At 46.0% G+C, this 13,368-nt stretch overlaps 1 protein-coding gene across 1 annotated transcript in view; it reads left to right on the forward strand.

The window, feature by feature from the left end:
• The first annotated feature begins 772 nt into the window (after nt 1-772).
• The window catches only part of gna12a (guanine nucleotide binding protein (G protein) alpha 12a), a 26,678-nt gene continuing 14,082 nt past the window's right edge, over nt 773-13,368 (forward strand). The window contains exons 1-2 of the mRNA XM_084200837.1: nt 773-1,753; nt 8,527-8,742. Coding sequence (XP_084056963.1) covers nt 1,436-1,753; nt 8,527-8,742 — 534 coding nt within the window. The 5' untranslated portion in view covers nt 773-1,435. The remainder of the gene's footprint in view (nt 1,754-8,526; nt 8,743-13,368) is intronic.

A 13,368-nucleotide genomic window follows, 5' to 3' on the forward strand; every position in this document is an offset into this window, starting at 1 on the left:
AACCTATATACTTTTTATGGACACACAATGCTTTACATTAGTTCTCTTGTTGTTATTAGTTGTTGTTAGTTGTTATTAGTCCCATCCTTCAACTCCATTCAACACCTCCCATCTATCTCTTAACACCATCCATATTGGATTTCCAGTGTTCTTTCTTGGTTAAATGTATTTCCTAATGGATCTAACAGTTTGTCATGCCATCTGTGTTTTCTCCCAAACTATAAAGTTCTGATCATCCCAGTAGCTAATCTAATCTATAGGGGTGAGTCGGTGTAGGGCCAGGCGCCTCCCATAGTGATAGAGTGGTGTTGAGTCGCCCCCTAGCAACCGCCGGAGTAGCGCTGCAGCAGTCCAAGACTAGACCAAAACGGTATGCAGCGGACAGGGAACAGCCCAACTCTGTATTTATTTTTTATTAGACCTTTATTTAACTAGGCAAGTCAGTTAAGAACAAATTCTTATTTACAATGACGGCCTACACCGGCCAAACCCGGACGACGCTGGGCCAATTGTGCGCCGCCCTATGGGACTCCCAATCACGGCCGGTTGTGATACAGCCTGGAATCGAACCAGGGGGTCTGTAGTGACGCCTCAAGCACTGAGATGCAGTGCCTTAGACCGCTGCGCCACTCGGGAGCCCGTATGGGCCACTACCGGGCCACTACCGGGCCAAATGCATTTATATATCGCAGTGGCTTCGAAACAGCACCCCCTGTTAGTCATCTAGTGTATATATAAAACATTGGGCCAGACTCCCTTGCTCTCTCTCTCTCTCTCGCCTTTGTCAGTGTTCTCAAGTTCACAAATCCCAGGGGATCCTCCTAATCTACATCGAGGCAAAATTTGCTTTTATTTTACTGAAGTTTGTTTGTTAGGTAGGCTGAACTTTAGTCTAGATACACGGACGGTGATATCGTTTATAATTAGTTTATAACGCTTGTTGGACGACTTTTGTCTCGACTTTTGTCTCTTTGTTTTTTTTTTCCTGTCCACTTCGCTGGTTCTTTATTTGAGAAGAGAAGACATCCAACTCTTAACCAAAATGGACACGGGAGTATCTCCAGCTCGCGCAACAATGCGGGCCGGTTCGCATAACGGATAAATAAAGAGGATACATCTCTATTAATGGACGACAAAATCTTATTTAGATTTAGATAATCCTACCTCTTAAACTTTTAGTCTAATATAAATGTATTAAAGCGGAGTGGATTATCTCGTATGTCAAGGATTTGTATAACGAAATAGCCGAATTTCTCACTTTTTTACTCAGAGCGGATGAGACAATCTGGGTTGTTATTTCGATTCGATAACCCTGCTACTACTAAAACGTTATAATCGAACCGTAGCCTATTGAATGGGAGTGTAGGCTGGATTCTTCTCGTATTATGAAAAGGTTCTGCTGAAGTTTGGTGGGTTGGTTGGTTAAAAACGGACCATGTCGGGAGTGGTGCGGAGCCTGAGCCGCTGTCTGCTGCCGGCCGAGGCCACCCGAGATGCGGGCGGCAGCAAGGACAGGATCCGGGAAAGGGACGCGGTCCAGGAGCGAGAGGCTCGTCGGAGGAGCCGGGAGATTGACGCCATGCTTTCCCGAGAGAGGCGTGCTGTGAGGCGGCTAGTGAAGATCCTTCTCCTCGGTGCAGGAGAGAGCGGCAAGTCGACCTTCCTCAAACAGATGAGGATTATTAATGGAAAAGAGTTCGATAAGAAAGCCCTGCTGGACTTCCGGGACACAATCTTTGAGAATATCATAAAGGTAACCAATATAAATACTTTAGATAAGAGTTATAACCAATGTGACTCATGCAGTGGCAGGCCTATGTTCTTGTAGCAGAGCATTTCTCCAGGGGAAAACAACGTTATTCATTCAATTCTCCATGCACTGCATTGACACGCGTTAGACATAGGCCCATCCTAGTTAGTTCAATTGAAAAGCACAAGTTCTGAGTGTTGATCTTATTGACAAAACATTGGATATTAGGTCCTCTGTAGCTCAATGGGTAGAGCATGGCGCTTGTAACGCCAGGGTAGTGGGTTCGATCCCCGGGACCACCCATACGTAAAAAAAATTCTGCACACGTGACTGTAAGTCGCTTTGGATAAAAGCGTCTGCTAAATGGCATCTTATTATATTATTAGGTCAGTTTCCTCTCTGGTAGGACTGGGGCAGGGAAAACTGGTCCTAGATCAGTGGTGTCAGACGTACACACTAACTAAAACTGGTCCTAGATCAGCGGTGTCAGACGTACACACTAACTAAAACTGGTCCTAGATCAGCGGTGTCAGACGTACACACTAACTAAAACTGGTCCTAGATCAGCGGTGTCAGACGTACACACTAACTAAAACTGGTTCTAGATCAGCGGTGTCAGACGTACACACTAACTAAAACTGGTCCTAGATCAGCGGTGTCAGACGTACACACTAACTAAAACTGGTTCTAGATCAGCGGTGTCAGACGTACACACTAACTAAAACTGGTCCTAGATCAGCGGTGTCAGACGTACACACTAACTAAAACTGGTCCTAGATCAGCGGTGTCAGACGTACACACTAACTAAAACTGGTCCTAGATCAGCGGTGTCAGACGTACACACTAACTAAAACTGGTCCTAGATCAGTGGTGTCAGACGTACACACTAACTAAAACTGGTCCTAGATCAGTGGTGTCAGACGTACACACTAACTAAAACTGGTCCTAGATCAGCGGTGTCAGACGTACACACTAACTAAAACTGGTCCTAGATCAGCGGTGTCAGACGTACACACTAACTAAAACTGGTCCTAGATCAGCGGTGTCAGACGTACACACTAACTAGTCCTAGATCAGTGGTGTCAGACGTACACACTAACTAAAACTGGTCCTAGATCAGCGGTTAGGTTAGTATCTAATAGATCAGTGGTCCAATTGCAGACCAGATGTACACTGTGTACCTAACTATAACCCATTAACCATGACACAGTGTGACTCACGTCTGGCTCTCATGCTGTGTTCAAATGCTGATCAGAACTCGGATATTTCAGACACGCTGAGCAAGTCTGACATTTCAGAGTTTCCTAGTTCTGACTAGCATATGAACGTGGCATCAGCCAGCAGACTTAGATGTGTATGTGTGCCCGAGCACGTGTGTGTGTGTCACTGAAGTGAGGTAGTGACTACTAGCTTCTCTCTCTTTCTCTGACACACACTCACACTCACAAACACACTCACTCACTCACTCACACACACACACACACACACAGAGAGCTGAAAAAGGACTCAATTGTCATACTTGAGTAAAAGTAAAGATACCTTGATAGAAAATGATTGAAGTAAATGTGAAAGTCACACAGTAAAATCCTACATGAGTAAAAGTCTAAAAGTATTTGGTTTTAAATATACTTACAGTTGAAGTCGATAGTTTACATACACCTTAGCCAAATACATTTAAACTCAGTTTTTCACAATTCCTGACATTTAATCCTAGTAAAACATTCCCTGTCTTAGGTCAGTTAGGATCACCACTTTATTTTAAGAATGTGAAATGTCAGAATAATAGTAGAGAGAATTATTTATTTCAGCTTTCATTTCTTTCATCACATTCCCAGTGGGTCAGAAGTTTACATACACTCAATTAGTATTTGGTAGCAGTGGGTCAAATGTTTCGGGTAGCCTTCCACAATCTTCCCACAATAAGTTGGGTGAATTTTGGCCCATTCCTCCTGACAGAGCTGGTGTAACTGAGTCAGGTTTGTAGGCCTCCTTGCTCGCACACGCTTTTTCAGTTCTGCCCACACATTTTCTATAGGATTGAGGTCAGGGCTTTGTGATGGCCACTCGAATACCTTGACTGTTGTCCTTTTTGGCACAACTTTGGAAGTATGCTTGGGGTCATTGTCTATTTGGAAGACCTATTTGCAACCAAGCTTTAACTTCCTGACTGATGTTTTGAGATGTTGCTTCAATATATCCACATCATTTTCCTTCCTCATGATGCCATCTATTTTGTGAAGTGCACCAGTCCCTCCTGCAGCAAAGCACCCCCTCAAGATGCTGCCACCCCCGTGCTTCACGGTTGGGATGGTGTTCTTCGGCTTGCAAGCCACCCCCTTTTTCCTCCATACATAACGATGGTCATTATGGCCAAACAGTTCTATTTTTGTTTCATCAGACCAGAGAACATTTCTCCAAGAAGTACGATCTTTGTCCCCATGTGCAGTTGCAAACCGTAGTCTTGCTTTTTTATGGCAGTTTTGGAGCAGTGACTTCTTCCTTGCTGAGCGGCCTTTCAGGTTATGTGGATATAGGACTCGTTTTACTGTGGATATAGATACTTTTGTACCTGTTTCCTCCAGCATCTTCACAAGGTCCGTTGCTGTTGTTCTGGGATTGATTTGCACTTTTCGCACCAAAGTACGTTCATCTCTAGGAGACAGAATGCGTCTCCTTCCTGAGCGGTATGACGGCTGCGTGGTCCCATGGTGTTTATACTTGCGTACTATTGTTTGTACAGATGAACGTGGTACCTTCAGGCGTTTGGAAATTGCTCCCAAGGATGAACCAGACTTGTGGAGGTCTACAATTGTTTTTCTGAGGTCTTGGCTGATTTCTTTTGATTTTCCCATGATGTCAAGCAAAGAGGCACTGAGTTTGAAGGTAGGCCTTGAAATACATCCACAGGTACACCTCCAATTGACTCAAAAGATGTCAATTAGCCTATCGGAAGCTTCTAAAGCCATGACATAATTTTCCGAAATTTTCCAAGCTGTTTAAAGGCACAATCAACTTAGTGTATGTTAACTTCTGACCCACTGGAATTGTGATACAGTGAATTATAAGTGAAATAATCTGTCTGTAAACAATTGTTGGAAAAATTACTTGTGTCATGCACAAAGTAGATGTCCTAACCGACTTGCCAAAACTATAGTTTGTTAACAAGAAATTTGTGGAGTGGTTGAAAAATGAGTTTTAATGACTCCAATCTAAGTGTATTTAAACTTCCGACTTCAACTGTAAGCATCAAAAGTAAAAGTATAAATAATTTCTAATTCCTGATATTAAGCAAACTAGACGGCCCAGTTTTCTTGATTTTTTAATTTACGGACAGCCAGGGGCACACTCCAACACTCAGACATCATTTACAAATGAAGCATTTGTGTTTAGTGAGTCCGCCAGATCAGAGGCAGTAGGGATGACCAGGGATGTTCTCTTGATAACTGTGTGAATTGGACCTGTCCTGCTAAGCATTCAAAATGTAACGAGTACTTCTGGGTGTCAGGGGAAAATGTATGGAGTAAAAAGTACATTCTTTTCTTTAGGAATGTAGTGAAGTAAAAGACGTCAAAAATATAAATAGTATAGTACTTTATACCACTGCTCGCACACACACACACGCACACACACACACACACACACAGAGAGAGACGAGACGAGACAATTCAGTTATATATATTTGTATCTACTGTTTAATTACTGGGGTCTTAATGAAACACACACGTCTGACACACCCACACACATACGGTTAGACTGTCTGTCTGCTGGTGGTGAGAAACAGAGACAGGGGGGTCGATACGGTTTAACCCATTATCTGGATCTTCTGGGTTAGCTAAAGAAGCTTCTGTTGTAACCAATGTTCCCTCTGACCTGCACCATGGGCACAGCACAGCACCACCGGGACTGTTCCCTCTGACCTGCACCATGGGCACAGCACAGCACCACCGGGACTGTTCCCTCTGACCTGCACCATGGGCACAGCACAGCACCACCGGGACTCCTCTGACCTGCACCATGGGCACAGCACAGCACCACCGGGACTGTTCCCTCTGACCTGCACCATGGGCACAGCACAGCACCACCGGGACTCCTCTGACCTGCACCATGGGCACAGCACAGCACCACCGGGACTGTTCCCTCTGAGCTGCACCATGGGCACAGCACAGCACCACCGGGACTCCTCTGAGCTGCACCATGGGCACAGCACAGCACCACCGGGACTGTTCCCTCTGACCTGCACCATGGGCACAGCACAGCACCACCGGGACTCCTCTGACCTGCACCATGGGCACAGCACAGCACCACCGGGACTGTTCCCTCTGACCTGCACCATGGGCACAGCACAGCACCACCGGGACTCCTCTGACCTGCACCATGGGCACAGCACAGCACCACCGGGACTGTTCCCTCTGAGCTGCACCATGGGCACAGCACAGCACCACCGGGACTGTTCCCTCTGACCTGCACCATGGGCACAGCACAGCACCACCGGGACTCCTCTGACCTGCACCATGGGCACAGCACAGCACCACCGGGACTGTTCCCTCTGACCTGCACCATGGGCACAGCACAGCACCACCGGGACTGTTCCCTCTGAGCTGCACGCATGGGCACAGCACAGCACCACCGGGACTGCCGCGCAGAAGAAATACCAGCCCGCGCAGAGAAGCACGAGATCGAACTTAACTCAACTTTTCTGGAGTTTTCCCTTTTAGTTAACACGATCAACGTTTTCCCTTTACTGTGGGAATTGTGATCAAATCAACACAATATTAGCCACTTTCAATGTAACTGTATATATTGTTCTATAGGGGATGGGTGTGTTGAAGGATGTATATATTCATGTACAGTGGGGAGAACAAGTATTTGATACACTGCCGATTTTGCAGGTTTTCCTGCAAAATGTACTTTTTACTCCATACAAAAATCCAGAAAATCACATTGTATGATTTTTAAGTAATTAATTTGCATTTTAATGCATGACATAAGTATTTGATCACCTACCAACCAGTAAGAATTCCGGCTCTCACAGACCTGTTAGTTTTTCTTTAAGAAGCCCTCCTGTTCTCCACTCATTACCTGTATTAACTGCACCTGTTTGAACTCGTTACCTGTATAAAAGACACCTGTCCACACACTCAAACAGACTCCAACCTCTCCACAATGGCCAAGACCAGAGAGCTGTGTAAGGACATCAGGGATAAAATTGTAGACCTGCACAAGGCTGGGATGGACTACAGGACAATAGGCAAGCAGCTTGGTGAGAAGGCAACAACTGTTGGCGCAATTATTAGAAAATGGAAGAAGTTCAAGATGACGGTCAATCACCCTCGGTCTGGGACTCCATGCAAGATCTCACCTCGTGGGGCATCAATGATCATGAGGAAGGTGAGGGATCAGCCCAGAACTACACGGCAGGACCTGGTCAATGACCTGAAGAGATCTGGGACCACAGTCTCAAAGAAAACCATTAGTAACACACTACGCCGTCATGGATTAAAATCCTGCAGCGCACGCAAGGTCCCCCTGCTCAAGCCAGCGCATGTCCAGGCCCGTCTGAAGTTTGCCAATGACCATCTGGATGATCCAGAGGAGGAATGGGAGAAGGTCATGTGGTCTGATGAGACAAAAATAGAGCTTTTTGGTCTAAACTCCACTCGCCGTGTTTGGAGGAAGAAGAAGGATGAGTACAACCCCAAGAACACCTTCCCAACCGTGAAGCATGGAGGTGGAAACATCATTCTTTGGGGATGCTTTTCTGCAAAGGGGACAGGACGACTGCACCGTATTAAGGGGAGGATGGATGGGGCCATGTATCGCGAGATCTTGGCCAACAACCTCCTTCCCTCAGTAAGAGCATTGAAGATGGGTCGTGGCTGGGTCTTCCAGCATGACAACGACCCGAAACACACAGCCAGGGCAACTAAGGAGTGGCTCCATAAGAAGCATCTCAAGGTCCTGGAGTGGCCTAGCCAGTCTCCAGACCTGAACCCAATAGAACATCTTTGGAGGGAGCTGAAGGTCCGTATTGCCCAGCGACAGCCACGAAACCTGAAGGATCTGGAGAAGGTCTGTATGGAGGAGTGGGCCAAAATCCCTGCTGCAGTGTGTGCAAACCTGGTCAAGACCTACAGGAAACGTATGATCTCTGTAATTGCAAACAAAGGTTTCTGTACCAAATATTAAGTTCTGCTTTTCTGATGTATCAAATACTTATGACATGCAATAAAATGCAAATTAATTACTTAAAAATCATACAATGTGATTTTCTGGATTTTTGTTTTAGATTCCGTCTCTCACAGTTGAAGTGTACCTATGATAAAAATTACAGACCTCTACATGCTTTGTAAGTAGGAAAACCTGCAAAATCGGCAGTGTATCAAATACTTGTTCTCCCCACTGTATATATTGTTCTATAGAGAATGCGTGTGTTGGTGGATGTATATATTCATGTATATATTGTTCTATAGGGGATGCGTGTGTTGGTGGATGTATATATTCATGTATATATTGTTCTATAGGGGATGCGTGTGTTGGTGGATGTATATATTCATGTATATATTGTTCTATAGGGGATGCGTGTGTTGGTGGATGTATATATTGATGTATATATTGTTCTATAGGGGATGCGTGTGTTGGTGGATGTATATATTCATGTATATATTGTTCTATAGGGGATGGGTGTGTTGGTGGATGTATATATTCATGTATATATTGTTCTATAGGGGATGCGTGTGTTGGTGGATGTATATATTGATGTATATATTGTTCTATAGGGGATGCGTGTGTTGGTGGATGCGCGGGACAAGCTGGGGATTCCGTGGCAGAACTCTGAAAATGAGAAGCACGGCATGTTTGTGATGTCATTCGAGGGGCGTGGTGGAGTGGCGGTGGAACCAATAGAATTCCAGCTTTATGGTCTGGCGCTGGACGCTCTGTGGAGGGATTCTGGGATACAGGAGGCCTACGCACGACGCAGTGAGTTTCAACTGGTGAGTCCTAGAGAGATACAGACACACACACACACACACACACAGAGATACACACACACACATGACAGCCGTGTCGGAGATAGAAAATCTGACAAAGAGACACACACTCAAATACATTCTTAGAAAAAAGGGTTCCAAAATGGTTCTTCGGCTGTTTCCATAGGATAACTAATTTTGGTTCCAGGTAGAACCCTTTTGGGTTCCAGGTAGAACCCTCTGTGGAAAGGGTTCTACATGGAACCCAAAAGGGTTCTTCAAGGGGTTCTCCTATGGGGACAGCTGAAGAATCCTTGTAGATCCTAGACAGCACCGTTGTCTCTAAGAGTGTTTCCAAGCCTCATCTCAGGTTGAACTTTTGAACGTTGAACACAGCTCTAACTTATCTAGAGACAGTGACATCATAATAACAACACACTGTCTCTCTCTCTGACACAAACACACCACAGGGTGTGGACAGTGTGTAGATTGTGTAGTGTGTGTAGTGTGTGTGTAGGTTTGTATGTTCCCAGGTGTCTAGTCTAATCATTAATTTATCACTGTCTGACATTAAGAATTCACTTATGTCTTACCGCTGTGAGCTAGGTTATAGGACTACATCATGATGGAGCAGTGACTGTCTGATGAGGGCTGTCTTACCGCTGTGAGCTAGGTTATAGGACTACATCATGATGGAGCAGTGACTGTCTGATGAGGGCTGTCTTACCGCTGTGAGCTAGGTTATAGGACTACATCATGATGGAGCAGTGACTGTCTGATGAGGGCTGTCTTACCGCTGTGAGCGAGGTTATAGGACTACATCATGATGGAGCAGTGACTGTCTGATGAGGGCTGTCTTACCGCTGTGAGCTAGGTTATAGGACTACATCATGATGGAGCAGTGACTGTCTGATGAGGGCTGTCTTACCGCTGTGAGCTAGGTTATAGGACTACATCATGATGGAGCAGTGACTGTCTGATGAGGGCTGTCTTACCGCTATGAGCTAGGTTATAGGACTACATCATGATGGAGCAGTGACTGTCTGATGAGGGCTGTCTTACCGTAGTGAGCTAGGTTATAGGACTACATCATGATGGAGCAGTGACTGTCTGATGAGGGCTGTCTTACCGCTGTGAGCGAGGTTATAGGACTACATCATGATGGAGCAGTGACTGTCTGATGAGGGCTGTCTTACCGCTGTGAGCTAGGTTATAGGACTACATCATGATGGAGCAGTGACTGTCTGATGAGGGCTGTCTTACCGCTGTGAGCTAGGTTATAGGACTACATCATGATGGAGCAGTGACTGTCTGATGAGGGCTGTCTTACCGCTGTGAGCTAGGTTATAGGACTACATCATGATGGAGCAGTGACTGTCTGATGAGGGCTGTCTTACCGCTGTGAGCTAGGTTATAGGACTACATCATGATGGAGCAGTGACTGTCTGATGAGGGCTGTCTTACCGCTGTGAGCTAGGTTATAGGACTACATCATGATGGAGCAGTGACTGTCTGATGAGGGCTGTCTTACCGCTGTGAGCTAGGTTATAGGACTACATCATGATGGAGCAGTGACTGTCTGATGAGGGCTGTCTTACCGCTGTGAGCTAGGTTATAGGACTACATCATGATGGAGCAGTGACTGTCTGATGAGGGCTGTCTTACCGTAGTGAGCTAGGTTATAGGACTACATCATGATGGAGCAGGGACTGTCTGATGAGGGCTGTCTTACCGCTGTGAGCTAGGTTATAGGACTACATCACGATGGACAGTGACTGTCTGATGAGGGCTGTCTTACCGCTGTGAGCTAGGTTATAGGACTACGTCACGATGGAGCAGTGACTGTCTGATGAGGGCTGTCTTACCGCTGTGAGCTAGGTTATAGGACTACATCATGATGGAGCAGTGACTGTCTGATGAGGGCTGTCTTACCGTAGTGAGCTAGGTTATAGGACTACATCATGATGGAGCAGGGACTGTCTGATGAGGGCTGTCTTACCGTAGTGAGCTAGGTTATAGGACTACATCATGATGGAGCAGGGACTGTCTGATGAGGGCTGTCTTACCGCTGTGAGCTAGGTTATAGGACTACATCATGATGGAGCAGTGACTGTCTGATGAGGGCTGTCTTACCGCTGTGAGCTAGGTTATAGGACTACATCATGATGGAGCAGGGACTGTCTGATGAGGGCTGTCTTACCGTAGTGAGCTAGGTTATAGGACTACATCACGATGGAGCAGTGACTGTCTGATGAGGGCTGTCTTACCGCTGTGAGCTAGGTTATAGGACTACATCACGATGGAGCAGTGACTGTCTGATGAGGGCTGTCTTACCGCTGTGAGCTAGGTTATAGGACTACATCATGATGGAGCAGTGACTGTCTGATGAGGGCTGTCTTACCATAGTGAGCTAGGTTATAGGACTACATCATGATGGAGCAGTGACTGTCTGATGAGGGCTGTCTTACCGCTGTGAGCTAGGTTATAGGACTACATCATGATGGAGCAGTGACTGTCTGATGAGGGCTGTCTTACCGTAGTGAGCTAGGTTATAGGACTACATCATGATGGAGCAGTGACTGTCTGATGAGGGCTGTCTTACCGCTGTGAGCTAGGTTATAGGACTACATCACGATGGAGCAGTGACTGTCTGATGAGGGCTGTCTTACCGCTGTGAGCTAGGTTATAGGACTACATCATGATGGAGCAGTGACTGTCTGATGAGGGCTGTCTTACCGCTGTGAGCTAGGTTATAGGATTACATCATGATGGAGCAGTGACTGTCTGATGAGGGCTGTCTTACCGCTGTGAGCGAGGTTATAGGACTACATCATGATGGAGGAGTGACTGTCTGATGAGGGCTGTCTTACCGTAGTGAGCTAGGTTATAGGACTACATCACGATGGAGCAGTGACTGTCTGATGAGGGCTGTCTTACCGCTGTGAGCTAGGTTATAGGACTACATCACGATGGAGCAGTGACTGTCTGATGAGGGCTGTCTTACCGTAGTGAGCTAGGTTATAGGACTACATCATGATGGAGCAGTGACTGTCTGATGAGGAACGGGCTACCGTCTTCAGAACTGGAAAAATAATTGCTTTATTTGCCTCATATAATAACAGAAAAATAAATAATATTCTTTGTTCGATCTCTCATAAAGCTGTGATTGAGAATAGCCTATCCTTAGGCTATAGACTTTCATTCTTGATATTTTTTGAAAGCCACAACAACTTCAGGACAACACATTTGTAGGCTAGAATATTTGGTAAATAAAGCTACTGTTCATAACCTTAACTAGTCTGAAAACGTTTATGACAGGCCAGTAGGAGGAATGAGGATGGGCTTATTGGTCATTTGGTTTTAGACCTGGCATGGAGGGATTGTCCCGGCCCGGCATGGATCATATCTTTCTTAATAAGCTGTAACTTGATTAAACTGTTCTACAGGCTATTGATATAGTTGGTTCTGTCTATTCAAATGACTTTTTGAGATGGAACTACGTTACGTTCATTGTTTGGTCGGGAGAAAGCCATGCATAAAACGATGAAGCTTAGCCTTCAGTCGTATTCATAGCCTATCGAATGGAGACAGAAGGGAATATAGGTTACGTTTTTAAAAACAGCAAGACAGTTAAGGAGTGTCCGTTATATATATATATATTCTTTTAAAGGCTATAGCCCTAATACCCATGCATCACACAGAGAGAGAGAGAGAGAGAGAGAGAGAGAGAGAGAGAGAGAGAGAGAGAGTGAGAGAGAAACAGAGAGCGACAGAGAGAGAGAGAGAGTGAGAGAGTGAGAGACAGAGACAGAGAGAGACAATATTTTGTGCTGCTTTGGTGTAATTCTCTGTTTGGCCTACATTAACATTTACATTTTAGTCATTTAGCAGATGCTCTTAACCAGAGCGACTTACAGTTAGTGAGTGCATACATTTTTCATACTGGCCCCCTGTGGGAAACGAACCCACAACCCTGGCGTTGCAAGCGCCATGCTCTACCAACTGAGCTACAGGGGACCTACATTTCTCTCTGTCCTGCTGTGTGCTGTCCTGCTGTGTACTGTCCTGTGTACTGTCCTGCTGTCCTGCTGTGTACTGTCCTGCTGTGTACTGTCCTGCTAGATGGGGTGAGATGGGGTGAGATGGGGTTAGATGGGGTGAGATGGGGTTAGATGGGGTTAGATGGGGTGAGATGGGGTTAGATGGGGTGAGATGGGGTGAGATGGGGTTAGATGGGGTGAGATGGGGTTAGATGGGGTGAGATGGGGTTAGATGGGGTGAGATGGGGTTAGATGGGGTGAGATGTGGTTAGATGGGGTGAGATGGGGTGAGATGGGGGAGGAAGTGTTTTGAGAGGGACTTGGAACGCTACGGACTCAGGCCATATCCCAACTAGTTTCCTAAACCCGACCCCAGGGCAACAGCAGTGACTAGGGTCAGGCCATATCCCAACTAGTCTCTTAAACCCGACCCCAGGGCAACAGCAGTGACTACGGTCAGGCCATATCCCAACTAGTCTCCTAAACCCGACCCCAGGGCAACAGCAGTGACTAGGGTCTGGAACCACGACGGGCTCTCTTGGTACTTCCATAAGGGAAACAAAACATTCACTGGACAACTAAAGACATTCTGACAGACACCTCTCCCAAC

Source organism: Coregonus lavaretus (genome assembly GCF_964263955.1).
Source record: "Coregonus lavaretus genome assembly, contig: HAP1_SCAFFOLD_6071, whole genome shotgun sequence".
Taxonomy (NCBI): Eukaryota; Metazoa; Chordata; class Actinopteri; order Salmoniformes; family Salmonidae; genus Coregonus; species Coregonus lavaretus.